This window comes from Parambassis ranga, chromosome 15 (genome assembly GCF_900634625.1).
Source record: "Parambassis ranga chromosome 15, fParRan2.1, whole genome shotgun sequence".
NCBI lineage: Eukaryota > Metazoa > Chordata > Actinopteri > Ambassidae > Parambassis > Parambassis ranga.
In genome coordinates, this window is record NC_041035.1 from 17,383,159 (window position 1) to 17,404,282 (window position 21,124).

A 21,124-nucleotide genomic window follows, 5' to 3' on the forward strand; every position below is an offset into this window, starting at 1 on the left:
CAGTCTGGCCCTGGCGAAAACAATTCTATAATGCTACAAGCATATCATAGGAATCCAGGAGCAATACTAATTTACTGGGCAAACCATGCTGATGGCATTTGAGCTTAAGTGACAACGCTGCTTTTATTAAACTCTACACACTAATTGAGTAAATACTATCACATCTAATAAAATGACTAAAAAGGGAAAATTAAAAAGGATTAATGTATGAATAGAATATTTTGAATAAACTAATATAATAATGTTTTTGGTTTTGTACAGTAAGGGGTTAGTGAACTGTTGGGTGCAGCCCTTTGTTAGCATCTACAACATGTTGAGCAATGGTAGTAACATTATAGGACCTTTTGTTTCTTAAGTTGCATGTAGCTTGAAGCAATCAGTCAAAACACTCATTTCATTTTCATCTGGCAACATTTGAACGTTCTCCATTAATATCTGCAGTTTTATTTTAATTCCTTGACTGAGGCAAATTACAAGAGAACAGATTGAGTCCAAATATATAAAGATTGCATTTTTTTTTTACAACTCAAAGCCTTCATTTTGTCAGGAAAACAGGACAACTACAGTCCTTGCAAATAAGATCCCCCCCCTCCCCAAGCTTACTCCAAGCCTAAATAATATGCACTCTCCCAATCCCCTCTATCAATTTGTTCCTAAATAATCTCAAAACTGCACTTCAAGCAAAATGTTTCAACCAAAAGCTCCGACACACACTTCAAACTGAGAGGAGAGAAGAGAAAGGCAGAGGAGAGCTGAAGGAGAGACAGAGATAGATGAATGTATTGGCTTCGAGTGTCTAGGTCCTTCCTGCAAATATTGGGTGTAACTGGGGGTGGGGGTGGGAGGTGAGAGGGAGGGTGTCTGGGTCAGGTTATGGCGATAGATAGTAAGGGCAGGGCGGCAGCGTTTCAGTGGCCCCTGCAGAAGTTGACCTCAATGAACGATGAGCGCCCCAGCAGCATAACTCACAGAGCTGTCCTGCCAGTTCCTGCACTGACTTGACTGGGCGTAGTTCAGGAAAGAGAAGTTCATTTCTAAACCAGACTTCCTCAGCTCAGCCACGGCCTGCAAAACAATGGCATCCACTTAAGTCACCCATTCACAGCACGCAGCACACCAAGACAAAATAGGAACAGAACTGAGGTGTAATTTATAACACATCCATCTAACCCCTGATCCTTTTTTATGTAAACTCATTTTTAATCAAAAAAATTAATCTGGAAGACTGAGAATCTTTTTTGAACTGACTGTTTAGATTCCAAAGGAATGAGTCAAATAGTGTGTGGGTCATCTATAATGTATGCTACAATCAGTCTGCCGGACTGTCTTTACTCTACGATTATTCGTTACATCCAAGCCCCCTGAAGGACGTCATGCTTGCGTGGTCTTGTGTTATCTAAAATAATAGGACTAATTGCCTATGTAGGATACAGGGTGGGTGAAGGGCATATTGTTATGATTTTATTTTGTTTTATTCTGTCGTTCCGACAGATTGTTGCTCGACAACACTTGACACACATGATGAGGTTCTTCCTCTCTCTGGTACTTACATTTAGCAGCACACCAATTGGATGACGCCCACAGATGGTGTTGCGATACTTCTTCAAGTAGTTGGTAAAAGACATAGGATCCAGCTGCTCTATAATGCTCATCCCCTACAGAAGCAGTGGGGGAAAAAAAGCTGAATGGAAGTCATACATTCTTAATATACTCCAATATCCTCAAAGCACTTCTGTTCTTTGTAGGCAGCTTATATTTTCATAGATAAACAGGCTTTTTACACAGAAGACATTTGGACTTGTCAAAGCAGGACAGTCAAGGGAAATGGACAGACATACAATAGCATCCCAGTGATCCATAACAGAGAAGCGGCCTGCACAATAGCATGACCTCTAAACTGTGTGTGTTTTTAATAACATGTCAACTGCCCACTGTGTACAGAACCTATCCTTGTGTTCTCATGAGACATGATTGTGTTTAGTTTCAATTTATACTAAAAATAATCAACATATTTTTTTCTTCTACACGAATGAATTACCATTTTATCAAGATGCTCAATGGATCTGTAGATCTCCCCTTGAGATTCATCATAATATGTGTAGCGAAACCGCTGACCTTTAAAAGAGAAACACACAGAATTACACAGACATACAAGTAACAAAATACAGTTTTACTGTATAAATCATCATCATTCAAACATGTCAGCACTTGTATTTGTTTTGTTTTTTTTGTTTTTTTTACATACCCCAGTGGCAGAAGTCAGATGAGATGATGAAAAGGTTAGAGGGGTCTGCTAGGTACTTGCTGAGCACCTTCCCATATTCCTGTTCCTTCGATTCACTCAGAGCACCCACAAGCACAGGAACGATACTAAACTCATCTTTGTGGCTGTAATATCAGATAACTTCATTAACACATTTATAGCTCATGTGTCTTGTCAATCAACACAGGCTTCAGCTCAACCCGTCTGGACAATATACTGTAAGCTGAGCTAATGTGCTGAGTTCAATTCATACTATGCAATCTCTGCTTACTGGAACCAAGAAATTCCTTTGACTCCAGCCAACCTGACAGAAGGTTGTATCAATTATGCATATCATACTTTCCATGTGTCCCTGCACCAGAGTGACTCGCTTTATAGTATGTACAGAAAGGCAATGTTAAAGGGGAAAAGGTACTAGATTTTAGTGTACTGCGTTCTTGTATGTCCATAACATACATGAAAAAGTGCTTTTGGATTACTGAATGCCACTCCCATGTGCATTACCTCTCCATGGCTTTAGCAGTGTAAGGCAAGTGCATTTCAATACTGTGCTCATCTTCATCTGTCTGCAGAGTCATCCTCTCAAACAACCCAGTTTTCCAAAGGTCAGCATAAACTGCAAAAGAGAAGATTTACTTTAATTTGTATATGTTAACATGACTATGTCTAAATGAATAAGTAATTTGTGGAGCTGAGACATTTTTTAAAACTAAAAAATGATCTCACAAGTGCCTAGCTGAGCAAAATCTAAACACTGAGAAAGCCTTTTTCCCCAAGAGTCTGGTCCCTGGAGGATAATTAAAAGCGAACTGCCTCACAAGACCACTTGAGGTCTGCATGTTGGAGCTTTACTAAGTATAAACTTTAACAATTACAATAAAGAAATGGTCAAACATGGCTTTAAGCTTGCTTTTTTCACCTTCCGATTCAGAACAACTGAGAAAATGTGTTTCATTTTGTTTTGGCGTGCAACATTCACCGCATTCTACAATACACACCAAACTGTGGTCACATACAAAAACAAGACACACATGCATAAACAGAAAATAAATGAGTGCAAGCTGCGATTTACCCTTCTGGTCAATTCTCAGGTCATACAGGGGTGTTCTATAGATCTCTGCAGGTGACAGGGCACAGCGGGAGAGGGGCACATGGTGTGAAGGTCCCAGGATGAACACCCTACGACTGAAGGGTGACATGACTTAATCCCACCGTGCTTACTGAACATACACCACTTCCACTTGATTCTACACTAACATTGGGGAAGAAGAATTTAAAGAGATCATACTTATGCTTTTTGTTGCTTCAGAGTGTTCTATAGTCTTTTTTGTCCATGCCAAAGGATGCTTGTGTCAAAACTGCCTATGTGTTTACAGCCCAAGCCTTTTGTCAATTACACTTCTATATTACCAGGTAACACATTTTCATAATGGCTGCTTGGTAAGCATGTCACAAACACACAATGGGCCACTTGACCAATCAGGGTGGACTTGGTTTGAGCAAGGGGGATCAGAAAGGAGCTAAAATGGAGCATTTCAGACAAAGAGTAAAAAGATGCTACAGTGATATACAGTGTCAGAGACATCATGTGTTCTTTGAACCCTTGTTAACGCTCTGTAGTAGGCACATGACATAAAATGTGACCCTGTAAATAAGCTAAACATGACCTTTTTTGATAAAAAAAAAACAGTTTTTTTTTTAAAAGAGTCTGAAAACAACAAAAAGACTTACGTAATTGAGGGATCAACCTGCTTGTAGGCATGTGCTGCACAAGCACCACAGTAGGTATACCCAGCATGGCTGCAAACAAACAAAATATGTCAAATTAAAATGGTGCTGTATTGCAGGTGTTGTATTGCATGTTCGGATCCGGAATGCTTACGGCGCTATGATGGCTCTAGCAGGTCTGATTGTGGACTGTGCTTGGGACAGCCAGCCTTCTAGTTGTGCATTCAGCTGGGATCCTGAAAAGGGTAGACATTTAAAAAAAAATGTGGCGACAGCAATCAACAGTGACAAGGGAGGGGGAAAAAATGTAGTAAACAAAGACAATTCAATTTCATAGGCACAGGGAAAATACAAGCATTTATGATAAAAACCAAAACAACCTTTGATTTATGCGTGTCATTGTAAAATAAATAAATAATATACATGTCTAAAATGCTAAATTCAATGACACACATACACTTGATGGGTCACCTCAAACTGTCTACTGATAAATACCCATCTCAAGTATCACCTAACACATTTCTTGTTTACCTTTGATTGGCTGTACAATTTAACTGGAACACTTTAACTGGACTGTCAATCTAGAGCCAACATGATGCTCTAGTCCAGATTAAACAAAGAAGAGACACCCAGTGTAACTGTTGTTTACTAACACTGGAATGCATTGTGCGGAAAACCTACCACTGTCAACGATTACCCTGTTACCACATATCCATATCAATCGCACATCAGTAAAAAGCAAACGTGTATTTGGTTTTGTAGAAACGAAAACGTTAAAATCGAACAATGGCAGATTTCTTATCATGTATATGCAACAAAGTGGAATTTTATTAGCCACTATTTATTCACGGTAAATTTTTCCGTCTAAAGGATTATTATAAAACAGCGCAGTAAAGCAAGTTTATACAGAATAAACAAGTAACCTTGCGGGGTTTCATGAAAACAAACTGCTGTAAAGCTAGTGAAATGGGGGGTTGGGGTGCAATATGAACCTTCGGTTTTCTGCCCTGCCCTACCCCAGTCCTTTGTTTCACGACAGGGAGTATTTACGCACATAACTTAAGTGAGTCAGGGTCAGAGACCAACAACACCACGACAATAATAGAAGCCTAAGTAAAAAAAAAGGCAAAGACTGCTTCGGGAAATGTGCAGAGTAGCTAACCAGATAGCATGTAGGCCAGGAAGTTCTGCAATATTAGCCAAGTTAGCTTCGCCTGAATTGATAGCTTGTCAAAAAAATGCTGAGAAGCAGATGTGCCATTTGTTTTGAAACACTTCCACCCACCATCCCAGGATAAAGTGCTGATGAAGCTCAAACCAACCATGCACCAAATAGGATAAGAGAGATGAGGCACTCAATAACAGATAAATGTTTAGCTAGCCGAGTTTGTATCAACTGGATTATCGTTAGAAGTGAGGCACCGCCGTCTGTTATGGCAACCATGAAAAGATCAGTTATGATCGATAATTGAGGGTATGGAAAATTAGAAACAGTTTAGCAATTAGACACACAGTCATGACACAAAATATACAGCTAGCACACGGCGTGCTAACGCAGACGATGCTCTGTTGACAGTTACCCGAAGCGGAGTACCAGCTCCCGGCGTGACTTGCTTCTCTGCACACCACTCGGTTCGACATCTTGGTTCCCAAGCCGCCTATCTTGGTTTACTTGACTCTTGTCAGGCGAAAAAATACAGTGAAATTGCAATATCCGATGTTAGATATCACAGAGAAGAAACAACGTCTGCTAGCTAACTTGCTGGAAAAGACAAAGGGTAGTTCGACCAGAGAGACAGCAGTTGGGCTAGCGGGCTAACAAGCTCAGTGTACCGTCAGCTGGCCCGTGTGCTGTTACCGGTTAATAAGTTAGCCGCGGTTAGCAGCTAACGTCAGTTTGTTACACGGTCTAGCGATAGTAACATGTAAATTTAGAAAAGGCACATACAACAAAGCATTTGTAGTGTGCCGATATCAAGCACTCAGGGTATCTTTAATGAGCCCAGCGCTGTCACAGTCAGGATCTGAGGATTACTGTTTTTTTTTCCTTCTGAAGAGCCAGGTAGGGGGCGTGTCTGAAACTGTTGTTGATTGACGTCAGAGCATTTCTATTGGCTGCTTGATCGGCCAATATAACGTGATTCGTGGAAAAAAAGCCAAGTGGGCGTCGCCATTGCTGAGGTGATGGTTTGATTATGGGATTGCATTGCCCGTCAGCTGAGCGGGTACAGTGTTGTCCTGCTGGTACAGGAATCGATGCCGACGCTGATTCTGCCCTTGTTCTTCACCCTCTTTCTTCTTCTTCTTCTTTTTCTTCTTCTGTACGTTTTTTGGCGCAGCATATCTTCAGCATACATTAACCGATTTCAGCCATTCAACTATCAAAATGTTCATCTCGAAATTATAGTTTTTGGATAGTTTTTCGATTTTGGCGTCATTTGCCAAATGTATCTCCTCCTACAAATTTCAAGCTACAGACTCCAGTTTAGTCTTAAAACGCTCATTAGATGCTGCTCTATCAAACTTGTATTCAGAATTTTCTAATTCCGAATCGTTTCCGCACGCCAGGCTCTCAAAGTTGGAGTGGTTTTTGAGGTTACGTGGCTGATACCATGGTGACAGGCTGGCACACAAGAAGCATAAAGCAGCAATACAGCCATATTTGTAGTCTTTACCACACTTTAAGCATTATTGATCATCCTTCCACATTCAAATCACACAGCCTGTGCTTCTTATAATCTTATGGTATTATTCGAGTTCTGACCTATGGTATATTCACAGGCTATTCTTTAAAGTCATGACTTCATACTGTTCTTGTCTTCAGCTGTGTCTTTTTCATATCTTCCTAATATTCAAAGATTTTTTACTTTTCAAAATAGAAATTTTCTTTTTAAATTCTTAACTGTGATTCAGATTGCAGATTCTCCAGCAATTCAGAGCAATCCTTCACACCAGCATTCACAGCAATGCTTCAGCTGCAGCAATCAAACTTGTTCTTCCGTACGTTTTTTTGGCTTCAAGTTTTTTTTTCAAAAAATTATAATTTTTCAAATATTAGGCAATTTCGGTGTCATTTTTAACATGGGAGTCTATGAGAGAGCCCTTCAACGAGTGGGTCATCTGCCAAATGTATCTCCTCCTACAAATTTCAAGCTACAGACATCATTTTAGTCTTAAAACGTTCATTAGATGCTGCTCTATTAAACTTGGATTCAGAATTTTCTAATTCCGAATCTTTTCCACACGCCAGGCTCTCAAAGTTGGAGTGGTCTTTGAGGTCTCCTCTGCTGTTACTATGGTGACAGGCTGACACACAGAGGCATACAAAGCTCTGAATTCATCAGCATTCACAGCAATGCTTCAGCTGCAGCAATCAAACTTAAATTTTCTTCAGGAATAGCCCTTTTCTAGTTTGACTTGCGTTAAACCTTATCGTACCTCCAACAGTGTAGGTGGCGCTGTGCTGCCCGCAGTAACACCAAAACAGTAGAAGAAGAAGGAGGAGGAGGAGGAAAGCGGAAGCTTTTAGGATGGTACTCCACAAATACTCTTATTTATGTGGCAAAAATGTTGTGATATGTACCAGACTCAGCGGATTGAACCACATTTAAATGCGTTTGGATTGTGTTATCTTTAATAACGATCGAACAGTAAGCTGTGGCGGCGCATAAGGAAAAAGTATCGCATGTCATGTCGGGCAACATAAACGCAACTAAAAGCAAAGACAGCGGTGAAGTTATTAAAAACTACCACAAGCAGGCGTTTGAGTGTATATCAAAGGCGTTAAGGATCGACGAAGATGATTCAGGTTTGTTTATTATGTCAATGACTGGTTCATTGATGTGTTTGTGTGTGACAGTATGTCATAAACACTGCTCTTTGTCATAGGAGATAAAGAGGAGGCTGTGCGGTGGTACAAAAAAGGGATTGTTGAGCTTGAAAAGGGTATCATAATAGAGATCACGGGACAAGGTATGAGAAGCATTCATACGGATGTGCATGCATGTTGACAGGGTTTAGCCTTAATCTCAGTGTGTTGTTACCAGGCGATCAATATGACAGAGCAAAGAGACTCCAGGACAAAATGGTTACCAACCTCACCATGGCAAAAGACAGGCTGGCCCTCTTAGGTAAGCTGCATCCTGGTTTCCTGAGACTTTTTATTAAAGTTATGTAAGCTGAACAAGGGGGTCTGAAGATCAGTCCTTTCTCTTACTTCACAGAGACAACAATGGCTTCTAAAAGGAGAAGCAATCCAAAGAGGACATCAAATGTTCTTCCACAGCCGAAGCCTGTTCCTAAAAGCCAGCCTGGAGTAACAGGTAACAGGCCATCATCTGCAGTCAGACCCCCTTCCAGACCTGCTGACCCAAAGGTGATTTTTTTTTCTTCTTTTTTTGTTATTTAATCACACTGGCTCCAGCTGCATGCTGCATCTCAGTGCATTCGATGTGTAATGTTCTCTGGATACGTAATTTTATTCCTGTGTAGGTAACCCCCCGGACGGGTAAAGCTCAGAACGGGAGACCTGCAGGTGTGAAACAACCACAAAAGAGGGACTTGAAAAACTTCAAGAATGTGGACAGCCGACTGGCCAGTTTAATTCTGAATGAAATTGTAGATAGGTATTTAAAAGATACTCTATTAATAACCATTTTTCTCAACTACGTAAACAGTGTGTTAATAGAACCTTCCTTGTTTACCTCAGCGGAGCATCTGTGTCCTTTGGGGAAATTGCAGGGCAGGATCTGGCCAAACAAGCACTCCAAGAGATTGTCATCCTTCCTGCTTTAAGACCTGAGGTGATTACCTTGAAACGTTTTGTACTGTATCTTTGCGTTGTACATTTTTTTGCTTTTTACATTTTTACAGTTTTACATTTAATTTGTTTGTGACATTTTATGTTTAGCTCTTTACCGGCTTGAGGGCTCCTGCACGTGGTTTGCTTTTATTTGGCCCCCCTGGAAATGGCAAAACCATGCTGGTAATTTGCATGTTGCTGTTGATAGTGTCGGCTCTGTGTTCTGTTGAATCACAGCTTTTAATTCATCTTACCAGGCCAAAGCAGTCGCTGCGGAGTCTAATGCCACATTCTTTAACATCAGCGCTGCCAGTTTGACCTCTAAATATGTAAGAAACACTCTATGATCATCATCTTCACATGATATTGTAGGGTTTTTTTTAAACATTTCTTGTCTTCATGATTACAGGTGGGAGAAGGGGAGAAGCTGGTTCGAGCCCTGTTTGCAGTTGCCAGAGAGTTACAGCCCTCTGTAATCTTTATTGGTTTGTATTTCTGTAGTTTCTTATAAACTACATCTGTGTTTTGACCTGTTCAGGTTGTTCTCCACCTCAGAATAATACAAGTAAAAGAGAAAATATGGACAAAAGTAACATCAAACAAAGCCTGTGTTTACCACTTTAGAAGCATGTCAGGTTTAAATAAAGGGACCCAAGATCACAATCAGTTAATATTTGGCTTTTATGAACTGTTTGTCTGTGCTGCTCATTTTATAATCAGTACTATCTGTTTTTTCTGATTGACAGATGAAGTGGACAGCTTACTTTGTGAAAGGAGGGAGGGCGAACATGAAGCCTCTCGACGTTTAAAGACTGAGTTCCTCATTGAGTTTGATGGGGTAAGTGTGCCACTGGCCCTAGACATGGGATCATGGAACGGCTTAGGTCACTGTCATCTGACAGGGTACTGATCTCATTCTCACACACTGCTGCTGGATTTCAGGTGCAGTCAGGAGGGGATGACCGGGTACTTGTAATGGGAGCAACTAACAGGCCCCAGGAGCTCGATGAAGCTGTACTAAGGTACTTTATGCTTCCTACATGCTGTAAAAATGTGTGTTTTTATTTTTGTAACACCGTCACACACAAGTACTTTTATCTCACAGGCGCTTTGCAAAAAGGGTTTACGTCGCATTGCCAGATGAGCAGGTATGTGGCTTTAATGATGGTGTGAGGTGGTTTGTAAAGGTGAAGGTATGTAAAGTAACTGTTGTGTCTACAGACAAGATTCACACTGCTGAAAAACCTGTTGGGAAAACACGGGAATCCACTGAGCCAAAAAGAACTGTCCTCTTTGGCAAAGTGAGTTTCATATTTACAGTTTTTAACAGACACTTTTATATGTGACTTTGCATTAACCCCCTGATGTGTTACTCTACAGGAAGACTTCGGGATATTCAGGAAGCGACCTGACGTCATTAGCCAAAGATGCTGCTCTTGGGCCAATTAGAGGTATGACTCCTGTATCACACACATAAGGCTGACACACACTGTACACTGAGTCAGTTCATCTTAATGTGAATTGTGTCTTACACAGAGCTGGGACCGGATCAAGTGCGCAGCATGGCTGTTACCGAGGTGAGACGGTACAGATATGTCCCTGCTACTTGTTTACATTAACTAATTGTGTAACTCATGTGTTTTCACAGATGCGTAACATCACGTCGAAAGATTTTGAGGATTCCCTGAAGCGCATTAAACCCAGCGTTGGTCCAGAAAATCTTAATATGTACACCAAATGGAACAAAGATTTTGGTGATACAACAGCTTTTTGAACTTAATTACTCATTTTCACTTGTAAAAAAAAAAAATAATAACAGTGGTTTCCTTCTGTGTTTCTATACACAAACAAGATGTCATTAACATGAAAAAACCCACAGAGGAAACAATCTGTAGATTAGTTAAACATTGATCCACTGAGGGATAATTTCCTGTTTTATGGGAAGGCTTTGCTAACACAGTTCTTATGGATCCTTCATGGTATTATTGGTATCACGTCACTGGTCTTTCTACCTGAAACCTCATTATTTATTCTCAATAATGTTCTGATCAAAGTGATCTCAAGAGGGAAGCAGCTTTCAGAAAATCCTGACATAACCTCACCTGTTTAGATGATCGTATTATAGTTGATGGTATTGATCACCAAGTGCTCTCTCTACTAAAGCACACATGAAAGAATGAGAATAAGTAGAACCTAGAAGAGGCTGTTGATTTTGTTTATAAAGATTTTCTTTTGCATGAGTAGTTTGTAGATACAAAGTAGGAGACCTGATGGGTTGTTGTGTTACCAAACATTTTCTCCCAATCGGTTATGAAATTTGACAATTATTTCGTTATACAAAACTACAGCTGCTTCTTATTTGTGTCATTCATCAATAAATATATTGAGTTGAATTTTCTCAGCTTTATTTGTTGTGTTTTTGTTTGATGGCAGTTTCTTTGAAGTCAGATGATAACTGCAGTATCATACAAACTTCCATCTCAAATCACTCAACATATATCAAAACAGCAATAAAGATGCACAAAAAGAATATGAAGAAAAAGAAAAGCAAGCGGAGCAGTTTCATAAACACTAGACCTCATAAATATATTCACAGGATGTGTTAAGTTTCAAACTTTTTATTTACTTCTTGAAGTGTTCTTGAAGTGCTCTGGGTGAGGAGTGAAGCTTCACTGTTGTAGGTAGATGGTGCTACAGATCAGGTTTTTTCTTGTTTTCTTACACAATCCTCCGCTGCCGTCTGTGGCTTCAGGTTGCCTCTGTTAATATTTTGCCTGCAACCACAGATGTGTGGAATGCAGTAAATTGCTATTAATGAAAATAAAGGCCATGCTCTGCCGTGTCGACTGTCAGGCTGACTGATAGATTGGCTAAGTAAGCTAAGTATGTTTGACAGTTATTCTGGACGTGTACATGCACAAACATGTGAATGCTTAAGGTTAAAGTTATGCAGCTCTGTGGTCAAGACCCAACAACCAGCCACCATCTAATGATGCAGCACAAACAGGGGTCACCAGCTGTCCAGGGCAATGCTGATTCAACCGAACATGTGTGGCCAGTTATATTTTTATTTGAGTGCACTCTAAACTCATTGACTGAAACTTCTTTTACTTAAATTCCACCTCCATCCCAGAGGCCCTTCCTATGGTCAGCTGGTGGTGCTGCTTGTGGTTTATGTGGCCCAGGGGCTACATCATCTCTTCCTGCAGTTTTGTTTGCAGACTTTACAAACGCAAACATTTTCTGCAGTTAATGAACTTTGCTGGGTTTATCCTCCCAAGTTTTATTTCCACACTGCTTTCTGAGAAGAGATTAAAAAAAGAAAGAAATGGACAGAGCCAGCAGAGCTGCAGCCACACCTAAGTCTACACTCTTTCCCTCGGGGGAGAGATTTTGGATGGAGTGTGGCTTTTTTTTTTAGCATGTCATGACTGAAGAGCTTCTTTCATGATGCCAGACAGGAATGAAGAGTTGTTAGAGGTGAAGATTTAGTCATCACCAATTTTTTCTGTTTACTCTTCCCTGAGTGCATCCTGCACCACAAACAAATGCTCTTTATGACTAGTTGCAAGACTATTTAGTCATGTCATTTTCCCACCTTTCAACTGTGATCTGTGATGTCTGCGTAAAAAAAATAAAAGCCTACAGGTGGTAAAAACTCCCCCATAGCAACATTCTTACAAGCAATTTCTTTAAACAACCTGTAATTACAGTAGATGGCAATTATCACATGTACATAACTCGCTTTGCATTTTCTAACTGACAGAAGACAGAACATTATTAAGGTGGTCCACACCTTGTAAATGATTGGCAGCTTCCCTTTTTGGTTGCGTGTCAGAGGCCCGCACCTCCACAGTAGTTCATTGATGCTTTGACCACTACATCCACTCAAGGGAAAACAGAATAGGTGATCATTTGATACCTCCAGAGAGACAGCCCACCCTGTAGAGAGTAGAATAATAGTCAACACAAGGAGGACCTCTCACTGACTGAGCAAACAGCCAGTGAGTGTTTCTTCAAGTGGCCCATTATGAGAGCTTAGTGTGGATGGGAGCTTTTTTGTTGCAGTGTGTGTCACACTTTGAGGTAGCCAGTGTTATGATATTTCTTTGGATCCGCTTAATTAGAATTCATCCACTGTCCTACTTTACACTAAACTCCTAAAACTGACCGTATGCGTGTTGATCTTCTGGAAAAGTCCCTCAAACTTGAGGACATGGCCCCTTTATCACTCCGTGGTTTAAAGATGTGGTTCTGGGCTTACACAGTGGAAAGCCTTCAAGACCTGAGTCGTGTCCACTTTCTAGCACTGGCTGCTACTGTTCCACTGCCCCGCACACCCAGTCCATAACTTCATTTACCACGGGGGTGTTATCGTTCTCCCACATGGGAAGCTGGAAGGTGAGACCAATCTATCTACTATCCAAGGCAACATCTGTCTTTTATGAGCAAATTTATTTTTCCTGCACACTGTTTATTTTTGCTGTATGTATCGGTGGGTGTGTATGCTTAGAAAAGAAATTAGGTGTGCGTGTATAGATATGAGCAGATATATATATATGTGTGTGTGTGTGTGTGTGTGTGTGTATGGTGTGAACATTGGCCTATTTATGCCAAGTCAGTCTGGAAAAACTGGGCCGTCTAGATCATCTGAAGTAGATTGCATACAATTCAATAGGTTGAAAATTCAATGGATAATGTTTTTATAAACCAAACAGGTAGAAAGTGGTGCTTTGGCTTTGCCTAATGTTATGTTTTCAATCTGGTCAGATATGACAGGTGATCATGGGCCCAGTGGAGAGGTTTGTTATTGGTGCCTGATTAGTATTTGTGGAAAAAAATAAAAAAGCTTACAGTGACCACCTGATGTCTGGTAAATGTTGACCTCAGCAAAGTGACAGAGCTGCAGTAAGGCCAGTAATGGCTACTCTTACAACCCATCCATCCATTACTGTAACTAGCAATGAAGGGGGGAAGCTCACACTGGATGAGAGGCAGTCACAAGGCTGACACGTAGAGACAGACGACTATTCATGCTCACACATTCACGCCTACGGGCAATTAAACTGAACTGCATGTTTTTGGAGAAGAAAACTGGAACAGAAGAGTCAAACCAGCTTCAAACTCAGAACCGTATCTGTGAGGCTACGGCACAGCGTTTGACGATAACAAGTAGTGAATTTGTCAATGTCTGTATGACTTGAAATGATGATCATGTTGTCTCCCACCGCAGCCTGTAGCCACAAATCTGCAAGAGACCAAGGTGGACGGAGCGCACTGTCATGCCTGCACATGACCTGCAAAGCCATTCATCTCTGTAACCTCAAGAGCACAAACTCACAGCCTGTGACTTCACAGAAAGAGGGCAGATTTATAAGACTTGACATCAGCTTGTCAGCACTCTAAAATGGTCTGTCGGTCTCACATCCGGATCTCTCTCTAGACAAAACACCAAGGGGGGTTATTTGTGTAAGTTCTAAACAAGGCTAAATGTATAATGGATGGGAATGGCATTGTCTTTCCAAATATTTGTCACAGATGATGCACAGGATGCACCTTGGACTGAGGTGGACATGTTAAGACGTGGGTTTGATGCAGGGAGGGGAAGCAGGACGGTGTGTCGTTGAGGTGAGCTGCAGGCTGCCCCGCGGTGCATTCCTTCAACTCATGTGCAGCCAAAACACTTGATGAAAAGTGAAAGTGTAGTGAGGACTGAGCATTTTCACAAGAATAATGCTCAGTCTGTCATCGTGCCTTTTCTACTGCCCCTATCCTCCCTGTTTCAACTCTTCACTGCCCTTCCCTCTGGGCATTCATGTGAGGACAGGAGCAGCGGTTCAGCTCCACCTTTGACCCCCGGTCAGGTTCACTGTGCAGAAATCAGACACCACAACTGATTTACACCTCTCATTACCTACTTAGAATGAACTGCTGGTACTTATGTTCTACAAACGTGAACTGACTGGGATCTAAGTGCATGTTATTAATGCAATGTCAGACTCGGTTACATGTTACTGACAGGCTGAACTTTAGCTGCACTATTACTAGTGAACATGCCAAAGACCTCATCAGTGCTTTTATGACATAACTCCATAATGGTGGAAGAGAAAATGACAAATGTTTTATTCTCTGTGCACTATGCATCTCTGGGTACAATTTTGTTTACACACACTCACTCGACACGTCTGTTCTTCTGCTTGATAAAATCATTTCTTTGGAATCTTTTCAGGTCTATTAAAGCAGAATTGCGGAGCATACACAGCTGCTGTTATACCAACATTCTTTTGTATGTGGTGGAACAGGTATGTGCAAAGGTTAAAGCAATCAAATGTTGGCCTTTTTGAGTGTGATTTGCTTTGGCAGGTATTGAGGGAGTTTAAGCTCACAGTTAAAACACACATTCCTGCCTCGGCATTAGCAGCGGACCCAAAAAGAGGTGAAGCGGTTTGCAGAGTCACATGTTTGCAGATCTGAACATGCTGGCATGTATGAATCCTTCAGCATGGTGCCTAATAAAATCAGCGTAAACAATGCTCAACCCATTGGTGAAGGCCGTGTGCACCTGTTTACCATGATATGTGCAACACACTGTGAATCCGTAGGACATCAGAATCTCCCACCATAGGCTCATTGACTTTTAGTGTGATCAAGATGTTTCAAAGCAGAATGTTCTGGCCTCATGCCCAGAAAAATGGACAGATCTCTTTCATCTGTGTCCTACAGCATCTCAAAGGGCCTCACGGCACCATTCACACAACACAACACGCAGTTTGGGGTGTTTTGTAGATCTTGACTTTGTGGTGTATTGTGTCATATTGTGGAGGGATATAATCCTCAAGGAAGTCAAAAGACTTTATGTTGGCACAATAGAAGCTGGCTGGCATAATAGAACCCCTCTCTCTCGGCTGGATCAGTTTCTGGGACTGAGTCTGAGCCCTGAAACTGAACTTGTTGTCTAGGAGTAGACTTTGACCTCTGTCACATGACCTGTGAAACAGAGGTCTCCTTTATTCAAAGCATAGGACCAATGAGGTGCAGTCTGCTGGGGGAAGGGATGATGGGAACTGTGTTTTTGAAAAATGTGCCACTTTCACTCTTAATTTTTTTCAACAAACTAAAAAAATGTAACTTAAAGACCCAAATACAGACAAACTCCAGTGTCCAGCTAAAAGTGAGCTTTATTCAAATAAAGCCAATTACTCTCGAAAACAAAACAAAAGACCAAAAAAAAAAGACTAACAAATCAAGTTGACTAACAAAATAGAAACAAACCAAAGTGAAGAAAAACAGAACGAGCTAATATAGACAAAGGGGAGCCTTACGCTTACATATGCAAGTGTTAACAAAACACAGGTGAAAACACTCGGGGCGGGGAGTGTCATCATAATGGAGGGAGACACAACAGGAAGTAAAACAGACAGGGAGACACAAGGAAACAGGACCTTCAAAATAAAACAAGGAAATACACGAAAAACATTCTCAAAGAAAGTAAATAAACTGGTAAAATCAAAGCAAAGATTTGATGAAAACAAAGCTAACCAGCCACAGGATCAGGACAAAGGTGCTGTATCTGTATCTGAGAAACCACCTGCAGAAGAAAAGCAGAGTCAGTCTATGGCTGCAGTAATTATTAGATGTTTGAGATGGTTATTTGATATATGATAGGGTAGCACAGCTCCCAGGGGTTATAAAGTTTAATGTGCACCGTGGTAGCATCCTGTTTAAATCACTGTATACAGTCATTAAAGTAAAAGTAAGGTGTGTATCGACTGCTGCAACTGTGTTACCGCTGATAACTGCCATCATATTGCACAGTCGTCCAAGCCTGGAAGACACAGAGATACAAGGAAATGCATTAGAAAAGAACCTTGACGGAGCATTTATAGACACAAAACATAAGGGTTTGTATCATATGTTATTGTTTTATGGAGATATTTTAAACATCAAAGGGTGGTGTTTTTTGCCTCCTTCTAGTCAGTGTTTAACTATAAAGCAGCTTTAATTTTGGGTGGATACACGCTACCATCCACGCAGTGAGTGATACATTACTTCACTAGAAAAACATGCTTGGTTTAAAACGCCACCAGATGTTGCAGAACATCCTGGTGCTTTTGGCTCACTGACTCTGACATAAAACACACTTTGATGCAGTAGTTTGTTTCCTGTCTCACTAACTGATACAGTATTTTGGACACCAGACTGCAGATCCAGTCCCATCTTGTTAATCTGCTGCTTTTTCACTCGCACCATACTCTGAGGAAGAGATTGCGTTCCAAGCGGTGATCTGTGATACCATGAGCTGTTATTTATGGGACGTGCCACTGTGATCCTCAAAGGATAAGTAAATTTATCATGTCCTTCATCACTCTGCTTTCATCACTGATTTATGACCGCTCCGTTTTTATGTGGTGTTCCTGATTAATGAAAGGTGTGTTTTATCAGCAGATTTCAAAACAGTTTATAATGAGCAAATAGATGTAATTGTAACAGGGGAAGTGATCTATTGGCTCAGCTGTTCTATCAAACACACACACACTGACACACACACACACACACACACTGTTAACATAGAGTACCACATGGCTGTTATTGTTTAAGTGGAAGCCAAGATCTTCCCAGGTGTTCCACAGCTGGGCGTAGAGCGCCTAAGTGAGTCACTATAAGGACTGTCTGGTATGTTGTCCAGGTGGTCAGGAAAGCGCTTCTTTTAAAGTGAGACCAGGCCTCAGACGCTGAACCTTCACATGTGGAAATGAGTTGGAGAGAGTAGCTGAAGAGACTTTTAAGAACTTGTTTCTCAACCTTCACCATGTACACCATGCAGCCATGCATCTGTGTGCATCACTCATATTTATCACCTGTCTCTATGCACATATTTCTGGGCTGTATCACTATGAGGCCCTCAGGAATGGAGAGTAACCAACACTATGGAAATACAGTATAAACCGTATGATAGACAATGCTGCATTGGATCCTGTTGTAATCTGCACATTCATTTAAAATCCAATCAGCCTTAACACATCCTTTTGTTGTAATCATTTTAAGCTGCCTTTGATGCTTGTTAGAGCAATGGCCTCATTTCTCCATGTGGATCAGTGGAGCTGTGTGTAATCAATCAATCAGTCTGCAAATGTATTGACTTTTCCATGATGCAACACAATGACCTTGTGGTTTGCATGCACTGACTAGAATTTGCTTCTTGTTTAATGACAAGTTTTGATTGTGAGGGTGCATTGAGTCTTTTGAGACCCTTTCTTGGCTGGGAGCAGTAACTTCCTGGAGTCTGCAATTGACTTGTAGTTTGTTAGTTTGCCTTGTTTCCACCCATAAGCTGAAGCCTGTGGTCCAAAGCAGTGATAATGCTCCTGAACACTGTAATCTGTGAGATTCTTAATCTTTTTGGGGAAAGAGAGAATAGGCAGATGGTGTCGAATCAGGTGGATATATGGTGTTAGATGGGGATCCCAGCAGTCAAGTGTGTGCATGAAGAAAAGTTGCAATTTTAGCAACACAAGCCAGACACACCACAAAGGTTAACTGCACATGTATGCAACAGGAACTGTAGGACTCATCTTCTATCTCATTATCATGCCTCATTTTCTGCACAATGTATAATTTACCGGTCTCTACAGTAAGTCTTCAGAACGTGCTTTTAGAGAGCTGAATGAAATTCAATAACTGAAAACCAGAGGCCTTTCAGGGGCCACATTCACCCGCCGGTCAACAGGTCAGTGTCACAGTTGTCTTGCCTCTTCCTATTTAAGTCCAAACAGGCATGGGTCATGGGTCATCAGGTATGGGGAGACTGTCATCTTTAAGAATAACAAGTTTTTGCTGGGGGAGAGGATACTAGTGTATCCCACTAACCTCCTGTCACACACGGGTCAACTCCTCGACCCCGATGTTGCTAACGGGGTCATGCTTTTTTTTAAGGAGATCTGAAATGGTTGCTTGATGAGACTTTGATCCTGAGTGACAGTTTCAAACAGACAGAGGTGCCTGTGTGTTACAACACATCAGGATGGGGGCATTGGTTGGATTCCTTCAAGATGTGCATATGGATCTGCAGCTGTAGCTCCTTTAGAGGAGCCGGGTCACTAATCTCCTCGATCCTCACCACGCCTGAGGAGAGTTCCAGTGTCAGAGTAAAAAACCCTTTCAGTCAGGCAAGGGAGGCTAATGCAAAGAGCTGTCCATACTCTACCTGCCGTGCTGCCAGCTATTCCAGATAAGCTTTGTTGGAAGCAGAAGCCACAGGCTGTCAGTCAGTTGGCAAAGAGGTCGATTAAAATTGAAAATCTATGAGGCGTATACTGCAGTTCCACCTTAGTGCAGATCCATGTCTTCTGTGTTTTATTTATGGATTCACATTTCCACATCCGTATTTTGGCAAAATATCCCCTCATATCAAAACTGATGTGCAGACCCCTTCGGGAAAGGTCAGTATTCAGCCCCGTTACATAAGTTACCTGCTTGGACAAACAGACCCAGGAGGAGAAACTGCAAATTGGATGCGGTGCCCAAATAAATGTTTGCATGTGATGCAGAGCTAAAGATCCTGAGCCACAAAACCAATCGCTCCTTGGTTTCCACACAGAGCCTGTGTTGTCCTGCTTTTAAATACATACTGAACCAATCTATTCTTGTCCTATGGGGTTCATTATGAGGCATTATCCAAAAAAAAGTATTTTTAACAACACAGCAGCCTCTTTTCTCATGAATATAAAAGCTGCAGATAAGAGCAGCAACGTAAAGTGCTCCTTTCCTGTGAGCTGTTTCATAAAGCAGAACTAAAGCACTGTATGCACTTATTTTTAAATAATTATATTTTTAAGCTTTGCTGCAGGAGGCTTGACTTGTTGAGCCGTAGAGTTGTTTTGGTGTGAGAGAAGTGGGGGGAGAAGAGGAAAAACAGTCTGGTCTTTGTGCCTGTGGTAAAGTCACTGCATGAATTGTGGTCTGCCTCATGAGCGCTGCATAAATGTCTGTGTTACCCCACATTTAAACTGTAATATCTGCTATCTGAGCTAGCACATCAGTGTGAGCTGATGTATGCGGCATCATGGATGTGTCTGTACGATCTGGTAACTGACAGAAAATTCTTCACATTCAGTCCTAAGAGATTCAAACCCCTTTGAAAAGTAGGTGTGAACATGTTGTGGGCAGGCAGTTGTGGTTTATATGGTTTTTATTATTGGACCTTTTCCATGTTCACCTGTTAGCCAGCTGGATGCTGTTTCAAGTTCAGCTTCCCGGTTGACAAAAATGAGCAGCACACACCTCATTTTATGCATCTTTTTAAATGACATCTATCTTGTGATGTGTTTTAAAAGTAACAGATACTGTGAAAACATCTGGATTTTGTACATTTCAGTGTCTTTAAATAGCTGCGAGGAAGCATATAAAATGTATTCTATGAAGCCACTACCCAGTATCATGCACAGACTGACCCAAAAAATGACAGGCAAGCCATTTACCTCCGCACTGTGTGCACCCTTCATACAAGCAGTCCCTGTGTGTCTCACTTAAGGAGAGAGAGAGAGAGAAAGTGTGCAGACTTTTTAAGCAAATCCTGTATTGGTCTCTTGACCTGGTGTATGTCCCCTGTGAAGAGAGGCTTTGTTGCCCTCAGACAGCTCGCAGCCTTTAACACACACACACCTCCATAACAGTATCTGTGTCTGTGATTTTCCATTTGGAAAATTGTGAGCTTTTAACCTCACATCCCGGGCTTTGCTCAAGAAAGAGAGAGAAAGAGAGAGAGTGTAATCATCATAAGCCTAATGATACAGTGGCCTACTGTGGGTGCCAAGCTTCACACACACACACACGTGCCAATGCATACAGCCGAGAGTTAAGCTAATCTTGTGTCTTCCTGTGACGCGCTAACACTTGAGCATTGTACATTGTACAGTATGTCACGGCTTTGTGCTTTGCTTAGCGAATCTAAAACTGTGCACGTGAGCATCCACCCCAAAAAAAGAGCACAGATGTCTGCACATAGACTGTAGACAGTCATAGATGTTTTGTTGTCCTTTTGGCACCTGCTAAATGCAGGGGTCTTCCTCGGCCTTTGACCTCCAGGCTTAGCAGCAGTGTAATCTCAGTAGCAGCTGTCCTCAGCACTGACTGTATGACATGCACCAGTAGCTTGGTGCCAGATAGGCTAATCTTCTCACTTTCACTGTAAGGGGGGGTGGATATTCCTGACTACTGCAGGTGTGAAAATCATTCATAAAATAGATATTAGCCTCAAGACATTCTGAGTAATGGCTCCCACATTCATTATCACATTATCCACTTGAACCAGTAGACTCCACAGAGGCATCAGA

General features: G+C 41.4%; 2 protein-coding genes across 2 annotated transcripts; one reads left to right on the forward strand and one right to left on the reverse strand.

The window, feature by feature from the left end:
* Window positions 1–397: 397 nt before the first annotated feature.
* Window positions 398–6,072, reverse strand: memo1 (mediator of cell motility 1). The gene is made up of 10 exons (XM_028423788.1): window positions 5,940–6,072; window positions 5,572–5,669; window positions 4,146–4,227; window positions 3,995–4,063; window positions 3,336–3,448; window positions 2,768–2,879; window positions 2,246–2,388; window positions 2,039–2,115; window positions 1,551–1,655; window positions 398–1,065 (listed from the first exon to the last, which is right to left on the reverse strand). The coding sequence occupies exons 2-10, from the start codon at window positions 5,630–5,632 to the stop codon at window positions 934–936; spliced, it is 894 nt and encodes a 297-aa protein (XP_028279589.1). The 5' UTR covers window positions 5,633–5,669; window positions 5,940–6,072; the 3' UTR covers window positions 398–933.
* A 1,412-nt stretch (window positions 6,073–7,484) lies between these two features.
* Window positions 7,485–11,185, forward strand: spast (spastin). Its single transcript, XM_028423159.1, has 16 exons — window positions 7,485–7,799; window positions 7,880–7,963; window positions 8,038–8,121; window positions 8,215–8,366; window positions 8,483–8,616; window positions 8,700–8,793; window positions 8,901–8,975; window positions 9,050–9,121; window positions 9,202–9,277; window positions 9,539–9,630; window positions 9,735–9,814; window positions 9,898–9,940; window positions 10,014–10,093; window positions 10,173–10,243; window positions 10,329–10,369; window positions 10,441–11,185. Exons 1-16 carry the CDS (start codon window positions 7,682–7,684, stop codon window positions 10,564–10,566), a joined length of 1,422 nt encoding a protein of 473 aa, XP_028278960.1. The 5' UTR covers window positions 7,485–7,681; the 3' UTR covers window positions 10,567–11,185.
* Window positions 11,186–21,124: the final 9,939 nt, after the last annotated feature.

Coding starts and splice junctions, on each gene's coding strand:
- memo1 (XM_028423788.1), bottom strand. CDS start 5,632: ATGTCGAACCGAGTGGTGTGCAGAGAAGCAAGTCACGCCGGGAGCTGG. Junction 2,880..3,335: donor CCTGAGAATTGACCAGAAGG/GTAAATCGCAGC, acceptor TCTCTTTTGCAG/TTTATGCTGACCTTTGGAAA. Junction 2,116..2,245: donor ATCTGACTTCTGCCACTGGG/GTATGTAAAAAA, acceptor TCTCTTTTAAAG/GTCAGCGGTTTCGCTACACA.
- spast (XM_028423159.1), top strand. CDS start 7,682: ATGTCGGGCAACATAAACGCAACTAAAAGCAAAGACAGCGGTGAAGTT. Junction 8,976..9,049: donor GAAATGGCAAAACCATGCTG/GTAATTTGCATG, acceptor TCATCTTACCAG/GCCAAAGCAGTCGCTGCGGA. Junction 9,631..9,734: donor TCCTCATTGAGTTTGATGGG/GTAAGTGTGCCA, acceptor GCTGGATTTCAG/GTGCAGTCAGGAGGGGATGA.